The sequence below is a fragment of the Schistocerca nitens genome, chromosome 2, assembly GCF_023898315.1.
Source record: "Schistocerca nitens isolate TAMUIC-IGC-003100 chromosome 2, iqSchNite1.1, whole genome shotgun sequence".
In the NCBI taxonomy this organism is placed as follows: domain Eukaryota; kingdom Metazoa; phylum Arthropoda; class Insecta; order Orthoptera; family Acrididae; genus Schistocerca; species Schistocerca nitens.
Genome location: NC_064615.1, coordinates 267783561 through 267807310, shown reverse-complemented (window position 1 = coordinate 267807310; position 23750 = coordinate 267783561). Strand labels below are relative to the sequence as shown.

General features: G+C 44.2%; 1 protein-coding gene across 1 annotated transcript in view; it reads left to right on the top strand.

The window, feature by feature from the left end:
* Positions 1-23750, top strand: part of LOC126234352 (carcinine transporter-like) — a 166229-nt gene that overhangs the window by 119674 nt on the left and 22805 nt on the right. Inside the window, exons 4-7 of the mRNA XM_049943040.1 lie at positions 1464-1621; positions 5591-5759; positions 11827-12048; positions 21446-21660. Of these exons, the coding sequence (XP_049798997.1) occupies positions 1464-1621; positions 5591-5759; positions 11827-12048; positions 21446-21660 (764 nt within the window). The remainder of the gene's footprint in view (positions 1-1463; positions 1622-5590; positions 5760-11826; positions 12049-21445; positions 21661-23750) is intronic.

The window sequence follows — 23750 nt, the reverse complement described above, 5'->3', positions numbered from 1 at the left end:
CATATTGTGCTAACAGTCATTGGATCTCGACCAACGCGAGCAGCAATATCGCGATACGATAAACCGCATTCGCGATAGGCTACAGTCCGACCTTTATCAAAGTCGGAAACGTGATGGTACGCATTTCTCCTCCTTACACGAGGCACCACAACAACGTTTCACCAGGCAACGCCGGTCAACTGCTGTTTGTGTATGAGAAATCGGTTGGAAAGTTTCCTCATGTCAGCACGTTGTAGGTGTCGCCACCGGCGCCAAAATTGTGTGAATGCACTGAAAAGCTAATCTTTTGCATATCACAGCATCTTGTTCCTGTCGGTTAAATTTCGCGTCTGTAGCACGTCATCTTCGTGGTGTAGCAATTTTAATGGCGAATAGTGTAATTTTTACCCCGGTACAAAAGACCTCAGTCTCGAAAAATTCTGGAAAAAAATCATTACTGCAGAAACTACTACCAGCACTGGGGATTATGTAAAAAGACGTTACGATTGTCTTATCATGGACAGAAAAAGACAGCATAATTAGTGTTTTATAAATTTCTACATCTACTTTTATGGGTCATATATACCGTACATTGGCCATCATCAAGTGAATTGCGTAGCCGAAAGTGACAGACTGTTGTGTGTGGTGATCACAGCAGCACGTTGGAAGTTAACCGACTTTCAACGTCAGATGATAATCACTGCAAGATGCGTGGGATCACTAGAGAAGTAGAGTTTCCGACATCAGCGACTGCTAGAGTGAAACTTCGCCACTGCAGTGATAATGTTCCCACAAAAGTAAACCTCTGTACAGGACGACCGCAAGTGTTTGATGACTAATCGCCTCTGCAGAGCCCCACAGGGTGTCTGGATGTCATTATACCAGATTTTTCGGACGCAAATGCAGCGCATAGCCTTCACAGTGGAGGAGTGGCTGGCTATTAACCTCACATCCAGTGCCTTTCCGCGACTTTTGGCCATTCAGCGTAAATACTCCTGAATAGATCACCGTGTGCATATCGGTCGTCTCTTTCAGTCTACAATTCAGTGACTCGATCTCGAAAAATGACTCTTTTTAAAAGAATCTTACATTCCGCTACATTTTTTCCATGCAGCTAAATACTGCACAAGACTTACGACACTACCATATACATAAATTGACCTTCACTCCATGAGTGGCCTGCAGCCTGTATCCACCTACCAGATGATCGAGCTATTGCTGTCCATACAATGACCTCCTGTGCTGCCATCTGTTCTTTATGCTTCCATACTACCTCGTCGCTCATTGTTTCCCTCTCTCTCTTTCTCTCTCTCTCTCTCTCTCTCTCTCTCTCTATCGCTCTGTCCTCCAACGAGACGCATACTGAGATGATTGTGCTAGTGTCTGGTGGTGGTGGTGCACTGGAGTCGTGCTACAGTGTTCAGCACTGGCTACCCTGCGTCCTGCGTGGAGGTTTTTGTCCAGTGGCTGTTGTGTGCCCACAGCCTGGGCCGGCGGCCGCAGTTCTTCCTGTCCATGGTGTTGGCCAGCCTGGCGCGCAGCCTGCTCGTCGCAACGTCATCCATCTACCCGCTCTTCCTCGTCGTCTCCATCCTGGGCGGCGCACCCATCGGCGCTGTCTTCGAGGCACCGTTAGCCCTCAGTAAGTATAAAACCTCGCACCACGCCGACAATAAGCTGCACTGTGCGACAAGTGCACGAGGAGTACCGTGCCCCACCAGTTTTTTGCAGGAAGTCGGGAAATAGTGCGCAGAAAACCATACAAGGAAACTTCCATACACATTGTTAACCGGTTGCCAGATCTGCGCTTAAACATGTATCCTTACATTTAGAGGGTAACACTGGTACCAGTGGATACATCCGAGTGAGGTTCAATCTCCTAGTATCTCGCTCATACTTCCCAAAACTGCAGAAGATATACTGAATACGTTTAAATTCATTCTTATGCCTGTATACCACAGGCTATACGTGGTAAAGCAGCAGACCCATCGACTTCCCTCCAATGACCTCACTCTCAGTTCTATTCCAGAATGATACAGGCCTAACAAAGTTGTCAGTACCTCTCTATAAAACATGTATACTTTTTCGTCCCATACTAGGCATAGTCCTATTGGATGTGATAAGCCCTTCTCTTCCTGTGACCTTTTGACTGAGTCACCCAACCAACCATAGGGGACCTGTAGTTTGATGTTGACTCGAAACCACGCTCCAACTTGGCATTTTTCACTTTAGCAACATAATGTCAGAGTTGAAATAAGGGACAAAATGCAGAACAAATCTTAGGACAGACTGAAGATTGAACCTCAGACTTCGGATTTGAGCTGCGCGGGGTAGCCGTGCGGTCAGGGGCATCATGTGACGGTTCGCGCGGTACTCCCCGTCTGAGGTTCGAGTCCTCCTTCGGGCATGGGTGTGCGTGTTGTCCTTAGGGTAAGTTAGTTTAAGTTAGATAAACTAGTGCGTAAGCCTTGGGACCGATGGCCTCAGCAGTTTGGTACCATAGTCCTTACCACAAATTTCCTTTACTTCGGATTTGTAAGTAACCTCTTGCTCATTCAAGCACTGGCACTCCCTTAGTAGTGGCGTAACTCTGCAATTAATATGTATTTGTATTTGTGTGTAGTGGCTGCTTGCGCCTATTAATATGTGTCTTGATTCGGTTCACATCCCTGAAAGCTGTCCCTTCATGATGTGATTTACGGAACATGATAAATAATGAACAGACTGGGATATAATGGAGGCAGAATCTCAACAAACTAGAAGCAGATTGTATGACTGACATTCCAATTCATCCATTGATGCAAATGTTTCAAGAAGCAAAGAAGTTGCGCACCTGAACAACGCATGAACCTTCAATGGAATACTCGAAAAAATGTGATAATTTAAACATTTTCTGGCTGTAAACTTAGCAAACGTGTATTCAATTATATAAAATGCAATAGTCAGCCAACTGGTTGCACACAACTTTAAAAAAAAACGCATTAACCAGGTTTCGATAGTTCTAAGACTCTCTTCATTAAAATGGTAAAAGTTACATGAACCCACATAACGACTTTAAAACTCCAACAACAATGCCCTCGTCAAATGACATGATTGTGTTCCATGAGCTGACTCACGGAATAGTGGCATCTACCAGCAGGACAATGCAATGTCCCACACATCTCGCATTGTACCTTTCCTGGCTCGAAGAGCACCAGGATAAGTTTACCGTTCTTCCCTGGCAACCAAACTCCCAATATTTAAACCCGCTCGAGAATGTGTGAATTCACCACGATAGGTCTGTTCGCACCATGGATCGCATCGTAGCACATGTGGCCACAACGCTGGAGTCCACATGGCTCCACAACCCTGTCGGTACCTTCCAGAAACTCACTCACCCACCTCCTGCGCGTCTCACAGCAGGCCACACTGCAAAAGGTGGTCCTTTGGATTTTTGACAGATGGTCACATTAATGTGACTGGACAGTGTATAACGTTCCAGTTTAAAGAACAAATAACTGGCACACTGGATGCCATTTGTTTGCAATAATCTTAAAATAACTGTGTCGTGTTGTTTAATGGTTACGTTATTGAGTCATTTATGTTTTTAATATAAAGCTATCTACCACTATTGGGTCGTGCATGGTATGACCACACTTGGAAAAACGTTCTGAATCGCCCATTCAGTTTCTAAAGGTAACCCAAATGTTCCAAACCTGTCCCTGTTGACGGGTTCACAGAGGTGGCCCAAATTTTAGATTGGCGGAAGTGGCCTAATTGTTGAAATGCTAGAGGCAGCCCGAATGCTGGGTTTGTCAGAGATGACCAAATGATTGAAGTCTTGGATTGCCAGAGGTGGATCTATTTTTGGAAAGGCAGTAGTGGCTTAATTATGGGATTGGCAGACATTCTCTGGACTTCTACATCACCTGACGTTATGCTCTTGGACTTTTCCTCCTGGGGTTTCTCAGTGATTAAATTCTGTAAATGCACATAGAAGACATCAATGATTTCAATACTCAGATCACTGACAGTAGCGCCAAAATCGACAAAGACGTGCTGCGTCGAGTGTAATTGGAGCTGGAATAACGATTAGACATAATACAGGGTTTACGATAAGTCTTTCCCTGATCACATAAATTGATAACTCAGGCTAGAAGTAAGATACAAATATGAAACTGGTGTTTAGTTGTTTACAAACTATCAAAGTTTTTTTCATACATCAGTAAACTTCCACATGAACACCCTTGGTAGCACGTAGCACATCTAGGCGATATTCAATTTCCGTCCACACATTAGCCAATATCACTGGAGGGATCGATTCAACGAGTGTGGTTATCCGTTGCCGCAGGATTTCAAGATATGGTACACGTGTTCGGTAGACCTCGTCCTTGACATAACCCCATAAAAAGAAGTCTAATGAGGTTATGCCAGGAGAGCGTGGAGGCCAAACCGTTGGCCCATCACGACCAATCCATCGCCCTGGAAAGGTCATATCGTGATAGGCACGGACGTCCAAACCCCAATGAGGCTGTGCACCGTCTTGCTGAAACAAGACATCAGGATGATACTGAAGCAGCTGAGGAACAGCATACAGTTGCAACATGTCCAGATACACTGCAGATGTGATGGTAGCCTCAGCGAAGAAGACTGGCCCGATAATTCGATCGTGCAATAGCGCGCACCAAACATTCACCCTTGGACTGCCTCTGGTGCACTCCATGACCTCGCCAGGAGGTTGTGAACCCCAAATGCGCACATTATGGTGATTTATTACTTCACTGACAAAAAAGGTCGCTTCGTCGGAAAAGGCAATTCGACTGAGATAACCATCATCGTCCTCAATACGTGATAGCATTTCGACCGCAAAGTCATATCGACGTGCACTGTCATTGGGCAACAAGGGCTGAACGATTTGCACTTTGTATGAACGAAACAGTAAACGTTTGTGTAACATGTCATGGAGAGAGCTTTTTGGCATCTGTAATTCACTGCGCACCGATTTCTTCGGACTTCGCAGAAAAGACTGCCTTACAGCTTCCACCCTGTCTGCTGAGGTTCTTGGTCGACCAGACCTCGGAAGGTCAGCAACCGATCCTGAGTTCTTGAACTTCTCATACCAGGCTTTATTGCTCTTGACATCAGGTGGATTACTTCCAAATGTTGTCTGGAAGTGTCTCTGCACTGTGGTTGGTGATCGTGTCTCATGGTACCACAGGACACACTGTGCCATCTCCTGATTGGTTAACATGGCTTCTTGGGCACTGCACCTCATCCACTACTTACGTACTGCGAACCTAAAACAGAAAAAAAACTTTGATAGTTGTAAACAGTTCGACACAAGTTACCTATTTGCATCTTACTTCTAGCCTGAGTTATCAATTTATGTAATCAGGGAAAGTCTTTTCGGGCACCCTGTATATTCCATTTAAGAACATATTGAAACTTACTGAGTTAGTGAATTGCATAAGCCAAAACATGTATGTTACTTAACTGCAAAGCTATAATAGTCGGACACCATCCAGTCTGCGTGTCAAGCAGTTACTGAGGATAGTTGTGGGGGAGTTAAGAAGCAGTACAGCAGGAACGTGGAGCAGGCTCACTCGGCTGAGTGGGGCGCTGTGTGCTGCAGGCATGGAGGTGTCGGACAGCGAGCGGCGCGGCCACATCGCCATGATGCAGCTGGTGGGCTGGTCCACGGGCATGTGCATCGTGCCGCTGGTGGCGTGGGCGTGCCGCGACTGGGTGCCCTTCATGCTCATCACCTCGCTGCCATCGCTCGGCGTCGTCTTCTTCTTCAGGTACAGTACAGCAGCCGGCAGCACTGCGCACTCCACTGCCGGGCGTCGACACCTCCCCCAAGTCTCACCACGCTGGCGCTGTAGAATCCGCTTGGTGGAAGTCTCCTCTCCCCTTTGCCTTTCTCTCGCTGCCCTTCCGAGGCCAAAGTTACTAAGATGTAGCAACACCATTTAATTACAACTAAACTGGAGAGTTATCATAGAGAAAACTTTCATTATCGTAAATGGCTCGAAAAGATTCGAATATCGGCTTTCTTGAACGTCAGATGGAAACAAATTCTCCTAACAAGGGAACCTCCCCATCGCACCCCCCTCAGATTTACTTATAAGTTGGCACAGTGGATACGTCTTGAAAAACTGAACACAGATCAATCGATAAAATAGAAAGAAGTTGCGTAGAACTATGAAAAAAAATAAGCAAAATATACAAACTGAGTAGTCCATGCGCAAGATAGGCAACATCAAGGAAAAAGTGAGCTCAAGAGCGCCGTGGTCCCGCGGTTAGCGTGAGCAGCTGCGGAACGAAAGGTCCTTGGTTCAAGTATTCCCGCGAGTGAAAAGTTTACTTTTTTTATTTTCGCAAAGTTATGATCTGTCAGTTCGTTCATTGACGTCTCTGTTCACTGTAATAAGTTTAGAGTCTGTGTTTTGCGACCGCACCGCAAAACCGTGCGATTAGTAGACGAAAGGACGTGCCTCTCCAATGGGAACCGAAAACATTTGATCACAAGGTCATAGGTCAACCGATTCATCCACAGGAAAACACGTCTGATATATTCTATACGACACTGGTGACGGCATGTGCGTCACATGACAGGAATATGTTGTCGACCTAACTTGTACACTTGGCGAATGGGTAAAAAGATTCTTCTACCTTGCCCAATTTAGGTTTTTTTGTGGATGTGATAATCACTCCCAAAAAAGTTATCGCATCGGACGGACGGACGGACAGATAATAATTGTCTGAAAATAAAAAAATTAACTTTTCACTCGAGGGAAGACTTGAACCAAGGACCTATCGTTCCGCAGCTGCTCACGCTAACCACAGGACCTCGGTACTCCTGCGCACAGATAATCCTTGATGTTGCCTATCTTTCGCATGGACTACTCAGTTTGTATATTTTGCTTATTTTTTCATAGTTCCACACAACTTCTTCCTGTTTTCTCGATTGATCCGTGTTCAGTTTTTCAAGGCCTATCCACTGTGCCAACTTACAATTAAATCTGAGGGGGGTGCGATGGGGAGGTTCCCTTGTAAGTGACACTGCAAATACCTCTACAACATTGTAACCTAACTTTTCGCTCCTGTTTCATATTGTCTTTCCATCACTTCCTCTTGCCGAAATACTAATTATACAGGCCTCCCTAGACATATAAATTATCAGGCTGCTGATTCGCTTGCTCCATAGAAGCCCCACCTCCTATTTAAAATCTTTCCAGGTGAAGGCTAGTAGCATCCAAGACAATCTTGCGCTCTCAGAGTTTTCAGTCTACAAGATCGATGATTGTTTCCTGTATTGGTGTAATTAAGAAAGATTATCGATTGGGCAAGATTGATCACAACAAACCATATGCAAACACGCAAAACAACCACAAGGATGAATTAACAACGAGGAAGAAAACACATGAATTAAGTATTTATACAATTTCATTTTAACGGATTCCTTGTCAAATTAACAACACCTGGTTAATGAGGCTTTCATCAGGCTTATGAATGTTATCCAGGAATTCAACATATGCTATAGTCCCCAAAATCTTTCAATAGATTTTCTACTACAACACAATGTTTATCATACTTGTAACGACACATACAACTGTGGCCGGCCACTGTGCCCGAGCGGTTCTAGGCGCTTCAGTCTGGAACCACGTGCTGCTACGGTCGCAGGTTCGAATCCTGCCTCGGGTATGGATGTGTGTGATGTCCTTAGGTAAGTTAGGTGTAAGTAGTTCTACGTCTAGGGGACTGATGACCTCAGATGTTAAGTCCCATAGTGCTTAGAGCCATTTGAACCATTATACAACTGTGCTGATATTTTTAATAAATGTGTAAATACCAAGTAATATACTGCATTTTAACTCATATAAATGTGTTGTTTCTTCCCTCGTAAATAGAATGTTCAAATACTTACTTGGTTTGTTTTTAATTACCTTTACTAATTGTTGCTGTAGTTAATAGCCATCAATAATCAATCTTCACAATTATAGATAACTGCAGAAGGTTTTTGCGAAAAATAAAGTAATATCTACGACAAATTGCTCCATTCTACTCTGGCCTGGTGCACCAACAGTGGTTCCCCGTTCGAAATAAAAGACAGTCTCTGTGGCAATAATTATTGGTCAATAACGCGATTCGCTCTCTTAGCGCATCGTCAGATTAACTTAATAGGCAGCGGAGACCGCATTAGTCAGAATTAGTAGCCACCGCGGCAATCGCCAGATTTCTCTCCCCTTTTCTCTTCCTCCCACTTTCCTTCCGAAGCCAGAGTTACTGAGCTGTAGCAACACCATTTAACTAGGAAATAGTAAAGGGTTATGATGGTGAAAACTTTCATCTTAATTGGCTCAAAAACAGCTGAACGTGGGCTTTCTTGAATATCAGATGGAAACTAAGATGGCTGCCTCATGGCTTTTAATAACGACCAATGCTGCCTTTTCATGTTAACCTGTTGTTGCGCTAACGGGATTAGCCGAGCGGTCTGAAGCGCTGCAGTTATGAACTATGCGGATAGTCCCGGCGGAGGTTCGAGTCCTCCCTCGGGCATGGGTGTGTTTGTTTGTCCTTAGGATAGTTTAGTTTAAGTAGTTTGTAAGCTTAGGGACTGATGACCTTAGCAGTTAAGTCCCATAAGATTTCACACTTTTTTTTGTTGTTGCCCTAAGAGCGCGAAACACGTTGTTGATCAATAAATATTGCAATAGAGACCATCTTTTATTTGGAATAACATCTATGAATAATTTTCCTGTGTGAGGACTAATTTTTCTTCCCTTCAAATAAACTTTTGCAGTTCCGTGTTTATTCACGTCACATCTTCTTTAATGTCCCCAAACAATTGGAACAGATGAAGATTATGACATTCAAAGATGACAGAAAACTTATACTGTCATTACCACTTATATCCTTACATAGAGAATAAAACCCTCTGGCTACTAGCGATACCAACAGTGACGTCACAGGCGCCTCAACTAGTTGCCCTAGGCTAGTGGTGGGCTAAGATGCCCTCAGCTGGGAGGAGCTATTGCAGCTCGAAACTAACATTGAAGTGACGTTAAAATGACGCTTCTTCCACAAAACTCGAAGGAACATGAAACCCAATAGCAGTCGATAAATGAAGAACTTGTGAGACGCCATATTGTATTTCCTTGTTTTTCGTTGTTTCGTGCTACGCTTGAGTGTTATGACACTATACCGTTTCAAGTTAATGAGAGATTTTTCACAAAACAAGAAACTCTTGACATGATGTGTTATAATTAAATGTCAGTTAATGACACATCAGAAGTAAAAGCTTTCAGGAGATTCATAGACTGAAAGACACTATTCTTGAATGTTGTATGAGTTCACCTCGGTGTAATGGTGAGAGACGTGGAGTTATGGAAACGCAAGAAGCAGTCTGTGTGCTGCTATATTCGAATCTTTTTTCCACATCTTCTTGTTTGTAAAAGATTATGGCACTTTGTTATTTAAAAAGTAGAACAATATTTTGCAATATTCGATGTTATTTACCTATAAGGGTGCTCTCCCTCAGGAATGAGTTTTTTCGATTTTGTGACTTCAGTTTGATTAAAAAATGAAAGACTAAATGTTGCAAGGAAACTAGTAACAATGACGTTTGTATTCTCGCCTATAACAAATATTTAACTGTTTATTTGCGAATACAGGGTGGTCCATTGATAGTAACCGGGTCAAATATCTCACGAAATAAGCATCAAACGAAAAAACTACATAGAACGAAACTCGTCTAGCTTGAAAGGGGAAACCAGATGGCGCTGTGGTTGGCCCGCTAGATGGCGATGCCATAGATCAAACGGATATCAACTGCATTTTTTAAAGTAGGAACCCCCATTTTTTATTACATATTCGTGTAGTACGTAAAGAAATATGAATGTTTTAGTTGGACCACTTTTTTCGCTTTGTGATAGATGGCGCTGTTATCGTCACAAACGTATAAGTACGTGGTATCACGTAACATTCCGCCAGTGCGGAAGGTATTTGCTTCGTGATACATTACCCGTGTTAAAATGGACCGTTTACCAATTGCGGAAGAGGTCGATATCGTGTTGATGTATGGCTATTGTGATCAAAATGCCCAACGGGCGTATGCTATGTATGCCGCTCGGTATCCTGGATGACATCATCCAAGTGTCCGGACCGTTCGCCAGATAGTTACGTTATTTAAGGAAACAGGAAGTGTTAAGCCACATGTGAAACGTCAGCCACTACCTACAACAAATGATGATGCCCAAGTAGGTGTTTTAGCTGCTGTCGAGGCTAATCCGAACATCAGTAGCACACAAATTGCGCGAGAATCGGGAATCTCAAAAACGTCGGTGCTGAGAATGCTACACCAACATCGATTGCATCAATTCCATATTTCTATGCACCAGGAATTGCATGGCGACGACTTTGAACGTCGTGTACAGTTGTGCCACTGGGCACAAGAGAAATTACGGGACGATGACAGATTTTTCGCACGCGTTCTATTTAGCGACGAAGCGTCATTCACCAACAGCGGTGACGTAAACCGGCATAATATGCACTATTAGGCAACGGAAAATCCACGATGGCTGCGACAAGTGGAACATCAGCGACCTTGGCGGGTTAATGTATGGTGCGGCATTATGGGAGGTAGGATAATTGACCCCCATTTTATCGATGGCAATCTAAATGGTGCAATGTATGCTGATTTCCTACTTAATGTTCTACCGATGTTACTACAAGATGTTTCATTGCATGACAGAACGGCGATGTACTTCCAACATGTTGGATGTCCGGCAGATAGCTCGCGTGCGGTTGAAGCGGTATTGAATAGCATATTTCATGACAGGTGGATTGGTCGTCGAAGCACCATGTCATGGCCCGCGCGTTCACCGGATCTGACGTCCCCGGATTTCTTTCTGTGGGGAAAGTTGAAGGATATTTGCTATCGTGATCCACCGAGAACGCCTGACAACATGCGTCAGCGTATTGTCAATGCATGAGCGAACATTACGGAAGGCGAACTACTCGCTGTTGAGCGGAATGTCGTTACACGTATTGCCAAATGCATTGAGGTCGACGGACATCATTTTGAGCATTTATTGCATTAATGTGGTATTTACAGGTAATCACGCTGTAACAGCATGCGTTCTCAGAAATGATAAGTTTACAAAGGTACATGTATCACATTGGAACAACCGAAATAAAATGTTCAAACGTACCTACGTTCTGAATTTTAATTTAAAAAACCTACATGTTACCAACTGTTCGTCTAAAATTGTGAGCCATATGTTTGTGACTATTACAGTGCCATCTATCACAAAGCGAAAAAAGTGGTCCAACTAAAACATTCATATTTCTTTACGTACTACACGAATATGTAATAAAAAATGGGGGTTACTATTTTTAAAAATACGCAGTTGATATCCGTTTGACCTACGGCAGCGCCATCTAGCGGGCCAACCATAGCGTCATCTGGTTTCCCCCTTCAAGCTAGACAAGTTTCGTTCTTTGTAGTTTTTTCGTTTGACGCCTATTTCGTGAGATATTTGGCCCGGTCACGATCAATGGACCACCCTGTATATCACGATTTCCGAGGGTCCACTCACACTCCCAATTACCGCAACACTCGACGCGACGACAACGCTCCGTGGCAGTCGTCATTACGCTGCACAAGTACACGTCATCTTGAGGCCTCTTCCCAGTAAGCTTCGAGTGAAACTGTCTCCTCCCACCACAGCCTCGCAACAACAGTCGCTGAGGTAGCCTCCGTAAGCTAACAATGAATCGATAACAGTCGAGTAGAGAGTGTGCTGTGCAGCTGTGAGCTGTGGTAGCAGAGCAGCAGGGCGACGTGCTGGCTGTTTTGTGCAGGATGTTCCCCGAGTCTCCGCGGTGGCTGGCGGCGAAGGGGCGCACGCACCAGTGCCTGTCGGTGCTGCGCCACATCGCCAAGGTGAACGGCCGGTCGGTGCCGCACGGCGCCATGGACGTGCTGGAGCGCATCGCCGCCGCCAAGGAGCGACACTTCGGCATCGCGGGCCTCTTCAGCAGCGCCCGCATCATCCGCAACACCGTCATGATCTCCCTCTGCAGGTACTGCCCCGGCTGTCACCACGTTCAGGGGCCCGCGACGCCTAAAAACTTAAATGCGTTGTAATCGAGTGCAACTCACAGGTGTCATCCAAGAAGTATTTTTTCAGTTACTAAAACGAGAGCAAATACAAATTATACGAGCGTATGTAAATTTAAATATTTTCCTACTTCACTAAATTTCTGCCTTGAAGCCAGTCAACCGTAATATAGGACTACTTCAAGTTAAAGAAGCTCTTCTTTGTTGCGACAGTTTTTCAAAAGCAGTTGCAAATTAGTAGCACAACGCCTCGGAATTTCAAGCATTTCATCTTCAAGTGGAGGAAAGTTCCCATCAATTCCATTTTTTAAAGGAAGCTATTTTTAGTCATTCCTTTGCTTATAAACATCAAGCCTCAGCCTCCACAATTCTACGATGAGAAACCTCTCGCAAAATACCGGGTGGTTATAATTAAACTTCCCCTACTTAACACGTTATAAGACGAAAACTAATTACCGTACGAGGAGCAAACTTGGTAGCATTAATTCAAGGACACGGGAAAGAGAAGTAGTGCAGAATCAAATCTACATCTACATTTATACTCCGCAAGCCACCCAACGGTGTGTGGCGGAGAGCACATTACGTCCCATTGTCATTACCTCCCTTTCCGGTTCCAGTCGCCTATGGTTCGCGGGAAGAACGACTGCCGGAAAGCCTCCGTGCCCGCCAGAATCTCTCTAATTTTACATTCGTGATCTCCTCTGGAAGTATAAGTAGGGGGCAGCAATATATTCGATACTTCATCCAGAAACGCACCCTCTCGAAACCTGGACAGCAAGCTACACCGCGATGCAGAGCGCCTCTCTTGCAGACTCTGCCATTTGAGTTTGCTAAACATCTCCGTAACGCTATCACGCTTACCAAATAACCCTGTGACGAAACGCGCCGCTCTTCTTTGGATCTTCTCTATCTCCTCTGTCAACCCGACTTGGTACGGATCCCACACTGATGACCAATACTCAAGTATAGGTCGAACGAGTGTTTTGTAAGACACCTCCTTTGTTGATGGACTACATTTTCTAACGACTCTCCCAATGAACCTCAACCTGGTACCCGCCTTACCAACAATTAATTTTATAGGATCATTCCACTTCAAATCGTTCCGCACGCATAATCTCAGATATTTTACAGAAGTAACTGCTACCAGTGTTTGTTCCGCTATCATATAATCATACAATAAAGGATCCTTCTTTCTATGTATTCGCAATACATTACATCTGTCTATGTAAAGGGTCAGTTGCCACTCCCTGCACCAAGTGCCTATCCGCTGCAGATCTTCATGCATTTCACTACAATTTTCTAATGCTGCAACTTCTCTGTATACTACAGCATCATCTGCGAAAAGCCGCATGGAACTTCCGACACTATCTACTAGGTCATTTATATATATTGTGAAAAGCAATGGTCCCATAACACTCCCCTGTGGCACGCCAGAGGTTACTTTAACGTCTGTAGACGTCTCTCCATTGAGAACAACATGCTGTGTTCTGTTTGCTAAAAACTCTTTAATCCAGCCACACAGCTGGTCTGATATTCCGTAGGCTCTTACTTTGTTTAGCAGGCGACAGTGCGGGTTGTATCGAACGCCTTCCGAAAGTCAAGGAAAATGCCATCTACCTGGGAGCCTGTATCTAATATTTTCTGCGTCTCATGAACAAATAAAGCGAATTGGGTCTCACATGATCGCTGTTTTCGGAATCCATGTTGATTCCTACAAAGTAGATTCTGGGTTTCCAGAAACGACATGATAAGCGAGCAAAAAACATGTTCTAAAATTCTACAACAGATCGACGTCAGAGATATAGGTCTATAGTTTTCACATCTGCTCGATGAAACACTTTTAATGTGCTGTTGCGGTACATCATACCATTACCCACCGGTACCATTACACCTACAAATTGGCTCAATATGGCGCCCATCGGTGTCCAGAAGAGTCTGAAAGCGCAGGATTGCATTCTGCACAGTAGAACGAAGCTTTTCTGTAGGTACGCTGACGGTCTGTCTTGATATGATGCCCTTTACATCAGCATATGTGTGAATGTTGCCCTGGTAAACCCTGTCCTTCAGGCAGCCCCACAACCAGAAATCACAGGGAGTGAGATCAGGTGACTGAGCCAGCAAAGCTTTTGGAAACGATCGGCTGATAATTCGATAGTTTCCAAATGTGTTTCGGAGAAGCAAGTGAACTTCACAGGCGATGTGCGGTGGGGCCTCATCTTGCATAAAACTGATGAGTTCAAGGCATCTCTCTCCTGTAGGGCGGGTATGACATGCTGGCGATGCATGTCGCAGTAACACTGGAAAGTCACACTGCACGTCCTTACTCCTTGAGCGCCGACCTGTTCAAAAAAGAATGGGCCAGTGATGAACGTAGCCTTAAAGCCACACCATACGGCGACACGCGCACCACACAGAGGAACCTGATCCACAGTGACTGGAGGTGAACACCCCCACACTCGGCAATTCTCTCTGTTCACTTCACCCGTCGGCGAAAAATGAGCTTCGTCTGTCCATAGGATGGTCCAGGGCCAGCCCTCGTCGAAAGTGGAGAGCGAAGTCACCACGTCGTTGTGCGTCCTGTGGTGCAAGGTGCTGTACGATATCCATCATGTACGTATACCATTTGAGAATGGTACGAAGCACCTTCCGTACAACGGGATGTTCAACTATCGTAACACAGCACGCGCACTGCCTGACGATCGGGAATTGCGCGAAGCGTTATCTGCCATAGCAGCAGTGATTTCGTCAACCACCTGTGGTGCAGCCGGTCGTCGGCCTCTTCCCGGAGCAACGTCCAGTTCTCCAGTTGATTCGAACTTCTTCATCATGCTCCACACAGCAGGTGGAGAAAGAGGACCCTTCCGTAATCGTTTCAGCCGGCGATAGTCTCGAAATGCGGCTCCAGCATTACTGTTGTTTTGGTAATAGAGCTTCACCAATAATGCCCAGCTGCTTTTGTCCAAGCTCATGTTGACACGTCAAGTAGTGCTCTGTGACTGGTCAGGTGGGTGACACTGTGAAATACGATGACTGATCACGGCAGCTGGAGGCCACAGTTGGAACTGAGCGGTGGCTCTGTGAAGCAAGGAAATCATGCATCCCATACTCTGGACATTAATGCTACCAAGTTTGGTATTCATACGGTAATTAGTTTTCGTGTTATAACGTGTTAAATAGCGAAAGTTTAATTATAACCACCTGGTATGTTCCTAGATCCTCCACTGCGAGTAAGTCTTGATTCACATTCAGTGTTAATGTAAAATTGTCTTGGAAGATAGCTCGCAGCAGAGAAATAAAACGTTGCTTTGATTCAATCAGTTTGTGAATAGATTAAAAATATCACAATGATATAGTCACACAACATTGGTTTGTAACAGCTTCTTTTCAAGCAAAGGTAAGAACAACTGTGAAACAACAATACTGCACTGCAATCTTACTATTTTTGAAGGAAAAAATTTCTACCTGTTTAATTTTTCATTAGTGATCAGTTAAAAATAAAAAAAAAACAATAAAACTTGTGACTCGCTCTATTGTTAAGCATCAAAGGGAAACTACTTTCCATATTGTTCTTTTTCCTTCAGTGGCAAGATCATACCGTTAGATAATAAAAACACGGTTTAACTGTCCTTCACTTTTAAGTTTTTATCTCCAGTTTACAGTTTTAGCCCCTGGTGTTTTAGAAGATAGATACCGTAATGAGCTTTATCACGCACATTTTCCTTGTCAGCTTTACTCGAGTGGAATTGAACTATGACGTCACGATACAAACCTCCAGCCTCAAAAAATGACGCAAGTCACGTTTTTGCCTCTTCCATAGAGAAACATTCTCAAAGAAAATGAAATTTGTAACTTTCGGTTGCGTTTGCGCTGTGGGTATGAAGAATTGACTAAAAATATAGTGCAAATTTGATGCCTTTCCCCTACCACTTACTTAGGTCAGCAAACCTTTTCTACTTTTTGCAGTGTTAAAACTTTAAAGCGAAATCGCTTTATTGTGGAATCGGACCTAAGATTTATGGTGACAAAATTTATTCCAGATTTCAGTGCAGTTATGGAAAAACACAAAGGAGTCAGTCTACATATTAGTGACCTCACATTTGAGAACATTGTTTATCAAATGAATTTCTTGATTATTTTCCCTCTCTTCCCCACTGCCAGTATCTCCTCCTCTCTTAGCGTAAAAGAGCGTGAGTATTTGGATATGGCAAAATAATTTCTTGATTATTTTTCCCTCTCTTCCCCACTGCCAGTGTCTCCTTCTCTCTTAGCGTAAAAGAGCGTGAGTATTTGGATATGGCAAAATTTTGGAAAAAGTTTTTTAAAGGTGCTGAGGAAGGTAGAACAGTGCAGCTGGTACCCTACATTTCAGTCGGAGTTTTTTAAACAAGCAGGAAAATATTCGCATTTTCTGTGGTCTGATACTCGCATTTTCCCGCTGGTTCCTAATGTTTCTATCTAATTTAGTAGGATCTTATGGTGAACCGTATCAAAAGCCTTAGTGAGATCTAAAAATACTCCCGTAACACACTCATATCTGTCAAGAGCATCAAGCACCCCTTTTGTGAATGCTGCTACGGCTGATTTCGCACTTCTATAGTTTCTGACACCAAACTGTGATTTGCTTAAAAGATTGTATTTAATCAAGTAACTCATTAAACTGTCTTTCATAATTGATTTCATTATTTTTTAGAATGGTGGCAGCAGGGAAATGAGCAGGTAATTTTCTACGTCTTCTGCTTAACTTTTCTATAGCAGAGGTACAACTCTTCCCTGTTAAACACTCTGGAAATTTCGCTGATGCGAATGACTCGTTTACTATGTTTCTTAAGGGAGCTTGCATACCTCTGTATGCATTTTTCCAGCACACACATTGGTACTTCATCTGAGCCTATATGTGCTAAAAGGGGCAGTCAAAAGAAAACCGAACGCCTGCCACACTGGGACCTTGGACTGGTCCCATTCAAAAGTAATCACTACACGCGTTAAGAGATTTCTCCCGCAGGCAGACGAGACGACGAGTTACTGGTTCATAGAACGCGGTCGAATGCTGACGAATTCACAAGCGCATCAGTTCTTCACTTCGTCGTTCGACTGAGACCTACGTCTACGCATGTCTTTCTTCTTTCTTCAGGTCGCCAAAGATGTGAAAATGATACGGTGAAAGATACGGGCTGTACGGAGGATGTATTAGCAGTGTGGGGGACGGGCGTCCAATAGCATTCCTGGACGTTTTGACTTTATGGCGTGTTGCTGTTTCTGCAAAGTGTCTTCATAGCACAGTGATTTTGGTCTCACGCTCGAAGAACCCGACGAACAGAGGGCCCTGCAATCGACGGAGGAGGTAATCATGACCTTACCGGAATTTCTTTGAACAGTTTTGAATTTCTTTGGCGGAGGAGATGTGGGATGTTCCCACTGTTGGTTTTGCCGTTTGCCCTCGGGCTGTCGGGCGAAATCATCCTGCTCCACGGTTACGCCAGCCCCCGCAATGCCGATCGGAAGAGGGCTACGCTTCAGTGACTTGGTTGGGAAACACTGCAACATACTCCTTACAGTCCGCATCCTTCATCGTGTGATTTTCACATCTTTGCCGACCTGAAGAAAGACATGCGTCAGCATCGGTATCAGTCGGAGAAGAAAGTGCAAGAGGGGGTACAGTTGGTCTGTCAGCGGTCGACCTCGTTTTATGAAAGAGGAATTAACTGTCTCCTCTCCCAATGAGATAAGTGTCTTAACGCATGTGGTGATTACTTTTGAATAGAATCATTCGATGGTCCCATTGTGCCGGGTTTTCGGTTTTCATTTGACTGCCCCTCATTCATCAATCGTTGGTATGACTATTTGTTGTACACAACTGAATGTAGTGTGTTTTCTCAAAATTTAGGCTCTAGAATTATTTTTAAAAAAGTCACTACAGTTTCTTTCTCTCCTTTATCTCTAAAGGGATTTATTATAGAATTAATATCCTCTGCAAAAAGTCCCTACTCTGTTTGTTGAATATTAGTGGAAAGTTATTCACATCTATAAGGAATAGGCAACGACCCAAAACTGAAGCTTGCAGCAATCCCTTCTTGATTCCTCCCAAGCCATTAAAATTGTCTTTCCTTGATGTGATGGTACTTTGACAGTTTCTGTATCTTTTTCATTACTTACTGTAACATGCAGCTTCTCATTTGACTCCATAACGCTGAGTGATGTTTCCAACACAGAAAACGCTGAGGTGGTCTGGGGAATCGGGGAATCAGATCCGGGACCTTTCCATTAGTAGACAAAACATTAACCTCTACTCCACACAGGGAGCCAAGACAATAACTAGGAGAGACAGGGAGCGACATGGAACACGGATAGGAATGGCTGTAGACGTTTATTCGTGGAAAAGAGTGTCATTCTACATTCTTATATACCGAGTGTTTTAAAAGCACGTGTCACATATTCCTACCTGAGGTAGTATTGGTCAAAACAAGAAGAAATGTTCCTATCGTTATATGTCTGGAAACAAATAACTGCTGACATATTGACCATTTTACCTGTAACGAGTAATGTACAGTAATCAATGGTGTAGACCGCCATAAGACAGCGCATAGTAAACTATCAAAATACACACCTATGGGCAGATGAAAAATCCTTGAGCAGTCATGGAGATGAGGCACCAGGACCGCTTCTGTATCAGTGTATGGGCAGGAGTCGCCGGTGACGGACTCATAGGGCCCATACGCTTTAGCAAACAGATTAACAAGTGCTGTGTATCAACTTTTTCTGCGCGGTGAATTACCAGCGCTGCTGCAGAACGTCACCCATGTAGGAAGACAACGACTGTGATTTGTGCGCGGCGGGGCAACACACCATAACCTACGGATCGTGCGGTGGCACCTAACTGCAACGTTTCATGTGTGATGGGTTTCTCGAAGAGGTCCGGTAGCACGGCCTCCTCGTTCACCGGACCTGAATCCGTTGTATTTCTCACTATGAGAACATTTAAAGACGTTAGTGTATGCCCTACCAGTTGACAATGTGCAAACGTTACAGGAGGGTGTGACCAAAGTGTATGATACGAATGGCACCAGATATATTTGAAAGACTGGTTGATGCACTGCGAAAAATGGCTGAAGGGTTTATCAGGATGCGTGGTAATCGCATTCAATACAGTCTGTGGTATCTATGCTACGTAACACACAGATGGCATTGAGAGGACTGATTAACCCATACCACAACAATTATTGGTTTCCGGACACAGAATTACCCTTTCCTTAAAATTGTCCTTAACTTAAAATTGTTAGTAATCCTTTAAAAGAGTTTCTTCGAACTTCTGTGGCGCATTTCTCGACCGATGAAGTTGCGGAAATGCAACCGCAACCTGTTCTTCTCTTCTTCTAATATTTCGGCTGCCAAACGTCCAAACATCCTCTGAGGCAGTCCTAAGACTGATGTTCCAGCGCTCCTGCCTATCTTATAAACTCACCCCACATACCATGTAAACGCGTATGTGACCACAGACAGTAACAGCTAATGAAACAGTGGTTTGTATGATTGGCTGGGAGTACCTCAAGAGGGATATTTAGCAGGTTGGTGCAGTCTCTCAATTGGACACCACTTCAGTGACTCTGTAATCCAAAGAGGCAAAGGGGATTTATAGTTTAAGGTGGAATACGATCCTCGTGTCATTCCTCCTGAATCTTCACATTGTTTAGAGGTGATCGCGAGGTTAAAACAAAACTTAAATATTCCGTAGTCCGATTGGGATCCAGTCCCCCGACGTTTCGGTTTCCAGACGTGCGCTTTACCGCCATATCATCAGGCCCAACTTCTATAAGATGAAACTGAGTTCCCATATTTTGGTAAAGAGTCGCTGGCTTCCAGTTGATGCTGTTTTGCTTGTAGCTTGATGTGACGGACCCATGTATGATCCATAGTTACCAATTACGGCACGAATCCACTTGGATCCTCTCTAAAACGATCCGAACTATGCTGAGAAATTCGAGTTCTTATTATCGACTAGCATTCAACAAATTCTGCATTCGTCTTGCATCCTTTTTATTATATAAGAGACGAGCAAAACGTTTCCGTTCGAAGGCCATGCAGCCCATAATCGGTACGCCAGTCAGGCAAAATCACCGTGAGCACTGAGGTAATCATCCCACCGACGCACCAGCTGAAGATATCCGTTTTGTAAAACATCGTGTCCTGCTTCGTGAAGTAGACCGCAACAGCCAGCTGCACATCCTCGTCCGACAGGAACTGTCGGCCTTTCAAGGCTTTTTTTAAGGCGCCGAAAGCGTGATAATCACATGGACTATACGGTTTGTGCTTGAGTGTTGTTGTTGTCCATAATGGATGAGGGTCATCTCCCAGATCGATCGGTATCTTGTGTCGAATCACGACCAGCACGTAACTTGGCACACCGTTCCACAACGGTGGCTTTCGACAGATGTGCTACCCCATATACGTTCTTCATTCTCCGATGGTTCTCTACAGGTGTTTGTCCTTTGGCGCCCATAAAAAGAAAAACAGTACATTAATGCTGCCTAGACGTATTTGGCAATAGCGTCGCCATAGTTCACGCTTGCACATTTACTGCATTTATGTGAGAAAGACACAAATGCCACACTAACCCTTGCCTACATATCGTCGTTTATATACCCGAAACGGAAACTTTTGTTCGCCCCCTTATATCTGCGCCCTTCACGTAAAATGCAACATGTTGATTTTTTTATATACCTGTGGTGTTATCAACTGCATACGCCTTACTCGCTGATCGTTCAATATCATACAGACCACTTTTTCAGTATTCTCATCTGCGTTTGCAAGCTTCGCACGTCCTTCAAGTGGACCATCTTCAAGAGAAATACAGCCACAGTCCAACTGAGCTACCTAACTGTTTAAAATTAATCAGGTTCTTAACAAATCTTCTACGTCTACATCTACACTCTGAAAGTCACCTTTTGATGTGTGTCAAAAGGTACGTTTTGTACCACCATCACTTTTCCCCTTTCCTGTTCCAATCTCGAATGGTGCTAGGGAAGAAAGAATGTTGGTAAGGCTCTGTACGAGTTCAGATCCCTTCATAGTATTTTGCCGAGATATGTTTATTTATAAATACTGGATTACCTTTCATTGATGATCACCTACTGACTTAAACAAATAGTCTTTTCGGAAGACAACTTTCGACTTTAGCTGTACGAACGAATTCCACGCAGTACAATAGCTTTAAAAGCCTCACAAACAAAATTATCTCGTAGATTAAGTCGACCAGCATAAAAAATGAGATTATTGAAATAAATACCATCTCTGTGATAGAAGAAAGCAGCTACGACAGAAACTGTGCCTCGAGGTCTGACAGTGTTTGCGTGTGCCCGCCTACAGGATCAGCGGCTTCCTGACGTTCTACGTGCTGGTGCTGAACGTGAGCAACATGTCGGGGAACCCGTACCTCAACTTCCTGTACCAGGCGCTGGTGGAGGTGCCCGGCTTCGTGATGGGCCGCTACCTGGGTGACTGGCTGGGCCGGCGCTGGACCCAGGCCGGCAGCCAGTGGGTCATGGCGCTCGCCAACTTCACCATCGTCATCATCCTCTCCTGTAAGTCTCGTTGCCCATCCACAGTCGTGTGGCTCGGTCGTGGCTCCATAACTGGGAGGTGGTTGCCTGACACTGGACACAGGGCAATATATGATATTGGCCCTCTACTTCACAAACACCATCATAGTCATCTCTCTCATTGTTCATCTATACTGCACTCAATGACAAGAAACGTTAAGCACTTGGAAAGAACAGTCCGATGTAAAAAAAACTCCACACACATACATGCCATCTTTGGCTGTGTGAATGGTGTTTTGCAATCATCGATGACAACTACATAGACCATCAGAGTGGGTTAGTGTTGTTAACACATCTCCATATTACCGGTGCTAATGCGAGTGCAATGCATTAATGTAATCAGCACCTGACAGAGAAGAAAGGGTCGCCATAGGGGGTCTGCATGTGGTCAGCTGGACACCTCGTGCAGTATCTGGGCATTTTAGGCGACCAGATGTGACCATAGTCAGATATTGGACTGAATCGAAACTTGAGGGGGAACCATGCATATCGTGAAGATTCTGGGCGACTAAGTCTGATCACATCAAGGGAAGATTCCTCGCTTCCCGCGCCCGGGTTCCCGGGTTCGATTCCCGGCGGGGTCAGGGATTTCTCTGCCTCGTGATGACTGGGTGTTGTGTTATGTCCTTAGGTTAGTTAGGTTTAAGTAGTTCTAAGTTCTAGGGGACTGATGACCATAGATGTTAAGTCCCATAGTGCTCAGAGCCATTTGAACCATTTTTTTGAAGATTCCTCAATTGTGTACCAAGTAAGTAACATCATAACCCCTTCACACCTGCACCTGGCGTCTGGGTACAAGCTCCTGTCATCACATATCGTTGACAGTAGACTAGTAGAAGAAATGTTTCCATCATAACACAACACAGACAATTTTCGTTCATCTTAGAGTTCCAAACAAGGAGCACAAAGCGAGGCTCCAGCATAGATGATTTTAAGAGCCATCAGATGATGTAGTCTTAAAAATCCATATCGATTAAATATGAATAAATAGTTTATGCTATCCCTGTGACTGGTTGCTATAAAGCTATAATTCTCAAAAATATTGTCTTTGGAGTGATGTATCGCGGTTCTAGACTGCCTCAGATAACCATGATATATAAGTATGGCGACAACAAGGCCATAAGATACCTTCTCCAAACGTTTTGAAGAGACACAAATGCGGAAGCGTCAGGTGTGAGTTTAGGTTATCTCTGGTAGTGATCAAAGGAACTCTGACGGCATCGTATAGGCCTCAAGGCATCCTGCGCCGTCATGTATTACTTCTCACGAGACAGTCTCCTGATACCACATTTCAACAGGATAAAGCTCGTCCACAAACAGGACACACCTCGTCCACAGGAAAACCACAGGAAAAAAATGGTTCAAATGGCTCTGAGCACTATGGGACTTAACTTCTGAGGTCATCAGTCCCCTAGAACTTAGAACTACTTAAACCTAACTAACCTAAGGACATCACACACATCCATGCCCGAGGCAGAATTCGAACCTGCGACCGTAGCGGTCGCGCGGAAAACCACAGACCAGCCAACATGATCTCCTTGCTTTTTCCTGCTTAGTCCCATTCTGGGAATGTAACATTAAAGTTGCAGTACTCATTTTAAACCAGATAAAGGTGTCGAGCTAAAAACCTATCAGATAATGTAAGCATTCTTTTGAAGAGTAATTTCACAACGTACGTCTCAACAACGATAATTATTACTTCAGTCTGACTTTCATTGATTACAAGTTCCTTCTCAGTATACGACGGCTGCCTGGAAAGTTAAACCTCCGATTAGCCTATTTTTAAAATACAGGAATAATCAAAGCAGTTGTATTAGCCTGACCCCGTGCTTCACCCTGTGAACGTATTGCTTCATAAGTAACTTGTAGTTTTCTATGTTTTATAACTAACTTTGATACGGCAGATCGGTAACGATGATACATAGTTTCTGGACGCGTGACCTGTAATTAGCGACAACTTAATGCCTGAGGTATGCGAGTCCTTGAAAGTGTTTGCGTTGGAGGCGGTGAGGGGTGGGGGCGGGGGAGGAACGCGTCTTTTATAAAGATGAGTTGGTCAGTTTCGAGGCGTG